The 1,948-nt window shown below is 33.4% G+C and overlaps 1 protein-coding gene across 1 annotated transcript; it reads right to left on the bottom strand.

The window, feature by feature from the left end:
• Nucleotides 1-296: 296 nt before the first annotated feature.
• LOC107302079 (cytoplasmic dynein 2 heavy chain 1-like) lies at nt 297-1,310 on the bottom strand (the record flags this gene model as incomplete). The annotated part of the gene is made up of 2 exons (XM_015831201.1): nt 297-551; nt 1,161-1,310. Coding segments are annotated over 2 exons (405 nt in total), but the record flags the coding sequence as incomplete, so codon positions are not given.
• Nucleotides 1,311-1,948: the final 638 nt, after the last annotated feature.

Below are 1,948 nucleotides of genomic sequence, written 5' to 3'. Positions count from 1 at the left end.
AACTTAACTTGAACATTTTATCCTTAATAATCCATTTATAATTTTATAATGTCAAGGTCTAGTAATGAGGGAAATATAATTGTGTATTAATTATATGTTGAATTTTTTTACACCTATTCTTTTTACAGTAGAAAATTATCTTCACTTGAAAATTAAACTAATTTTTTATCATGCCATGTGAGTTTTAGAAAATCAAGATGGGAAATTGAAAGCTGATAAAACTTTAATTTTGTTATTTTATTTTTATTTTATTTTATCCTAAAAGCTGTTGCTTTGCTTTCAAAAATTGTATTTACAAAACTATTCCTAATATGCTGATATTTGTTCATACAAAAATAGACATACACAAGTTTTTCCTTTATATCCTCGAGTTCATCAAACTCAATTTTTTTTTCCTTTATGATCTCAGCACTTCTCTGTAGCACGTCATGATGTCCTGTTTCAATGACATCATCACTAGGTTTCAACTGGTCCCATCGAGCTTTAAATTTTTCCAGTTCCTGAAGGTAGGTATTAACACGGGTTTTCACATTGCCTTTCATCACTTCGATCTGAAATCCAAAGAGTAAGTAAAACAGGAACAAAAGGATTATTATTAGTTTATTCTATAAACAGCTATATATTAACAGGATGGATTACTATAAAAATAACTATTAACATTGTTCTAAGGGTAGTTTATCACTTTATCATACTATTAATTTGTACTCTTAAATACAATTTCAAATTAGCAGTGTTGTGTTAGATATTTTTCTTAAAAAGAATGAAAGGAATCTTGAAACTGAAGATACAATCCAGATCTTGCCTTACCACCTTACAGGGGAAGACTTACAGATTCAAGCATATCAGAGATTCTGGAAAACAGTATGAATAACAACCATGTATTGTCTTTGGAAGTAATCAAAAAATATATATGGAACTGCATGCTGGAATCTCATAATTTTCCATGAAATGTTTTACTTATCATATAGTATCCTAGGTTTAAACAGGGAATTTTAAACATTTACAAAATTTCAAAAATTTAGAACAATCCCCTAGAATACTGGGCATTTTATGTCAACTTTTGAAGACTTAAAATAGCTGTTCTTCGCTCAAACCTGTTAGATATACATATGGAATGGATTTATATATATATATATAACTATATAATGACTCTTAGTTACCTGTTCTTTAATCATTAGCTGATGACTCTCCATCATTAACTCAAATTTGTCCCATGTAGCTCTCAAGCTGCCAATTGCTTCAATGCCCCCACCAGCCACAGTTCGGAGAAGCTTGTTTTTACTTTCTGCTTCTTGGAAAAGGAGAAAGACCTGAGCAGAGAGATTTGATATTAGCATAAAGCTCAAATCCATAAATACATTAATAAATATTTTAACATCACCTTTTATGATTATGCAATGTTTGGAGTAGAAAAAAAATAAACTTGGATGTGTACACAGCATGTAGGCGAACGAACGCTTCTGTTCTTGAGATTGTGCAATATTGCAACAATGAAATAGTGTAAGGCAATAACGAAAGTCAAGAAAGTAAAAAAAAAAAAGATGTTGAGACTCTAGAAAGAGTACAGAGAAGAGCAACAAAGATGATTAGGGGACTGGAGGCTAAAACATATAAGGAACGGCTGCTGGAACTGGGTATGTCTAGTTTAATGAAGAGAAGGATGAGGGGGGACATGATAGCAGTGTTCCAATATCTCAGGGGCTGCCACAAAGAAGAGGGAGTCAGGCTATTCTCCAAAGCGCCTGAAGCCAGGACAAGGAGCAATGGGTGGAAGCTAACCAAAGAGAGAAGCAACCTAGAACTAAGGAGAAACTTCCTGACAGTTAGAACAATTAACCAGTGGAACAACCTGCCTCCAGAAGCGGTGAATGCACCAACACTGGAAGTTTTTAAGAAGAAACTGGACAGCCATTTGTCCGAAATGGTATAGGGTTTCCTGCCTGAGCAG

This window comes from Protobothrops mucrosquamatus, unplaced genomic scaffold (genome assembly GCF_001527695.2).
Source record: "Protobothrops mucrosquamatus isolate PMUCROS unplaced genomic scaffold, P.Mucros_1.0 scaffold25442, whole genome shotgun sequence".
Taxonomy (NCBI): domain Eukaryota; kingdom Metazoa; phylum Chordata; class Lepidosauria; order Squamata; family Viperidae; genus Protobothrops; species Protobothrops mucrosquamatus.
This window is presented reverse-complemented; position numbering and strand designations above follow the sequence as displayed.